Below are 456 nucleotides of genomic sequence, written 5' to 3' on the forward strand. Positions count from 1 at the left end.
ATGGAGAAGGAGAGTCCAATAGTGGGGTCTACTCCAACAACCCAAAGTGCTCCAAGAGTAGGTGAAAGTACGAGTGCTCCTCCTATCCAAACAAGTCCCAATGTAGGAACTGAAAATGAGGTAATATCGAACTCAAACCGTACTTCTGTTGAGGAAAATATTGAGGTAAATTCTAGAAACAATAGGAAACATAAATCACCTGCATAGGATCATTTTGAAGAGAAGTACGTTGGTGGAAAACGAAAAGCAATGTGTCTCGGTTGTAAGAAGGTCTTAGGGGGGGAAAGTAAGAATAGGACTAAGCATTTGCTTGATCATATGAAGTCATGTTTGTATAAGAAACAAAAGACCATAAACCAATCTATATTGAATCCTACAAAATCTAATGATGGGTCACTGAAGCTTGGTACTTACACTTCGACCAAAATCAAGCGAGGGAAGAGCTTGCAAAAATGA

At 39.3% G+C, this 456-nt stretch overlaps 1 protein-coding gene across 1 annotated transcript; it reads left to right on the forward strand.

Moving 5' to 3' along the window:
- Positions 1 to 456, forward strand: LOC119985534. Its single transcript, XM_038829826.1, has 2 exons — positions 1 to 165; positions 208 to 456. The coding sequence occupies exons 1-2, from the start codon at positions 1 to 3 to the stop codon at positions 454 to 456; spliced, it is 414 nt and encodes a 137-aa protein (XP_038685754.1).

Source organism: Tripterygium wilfordii, chromosome 19 (assembly GCF_013401445.1).
Source record: "Tripterygium wilfordii isolate XIE 37 chromosome 19, ASM1340144v1, whole genome shotgun sequence".
Taxonomy (NCBI): Eukaryota; Viridiplantae; Streptophyta; class Magnoliopsida; order Celastrales; family Celastraceae; genus Tripterygium; species Tripterygium wilfordii.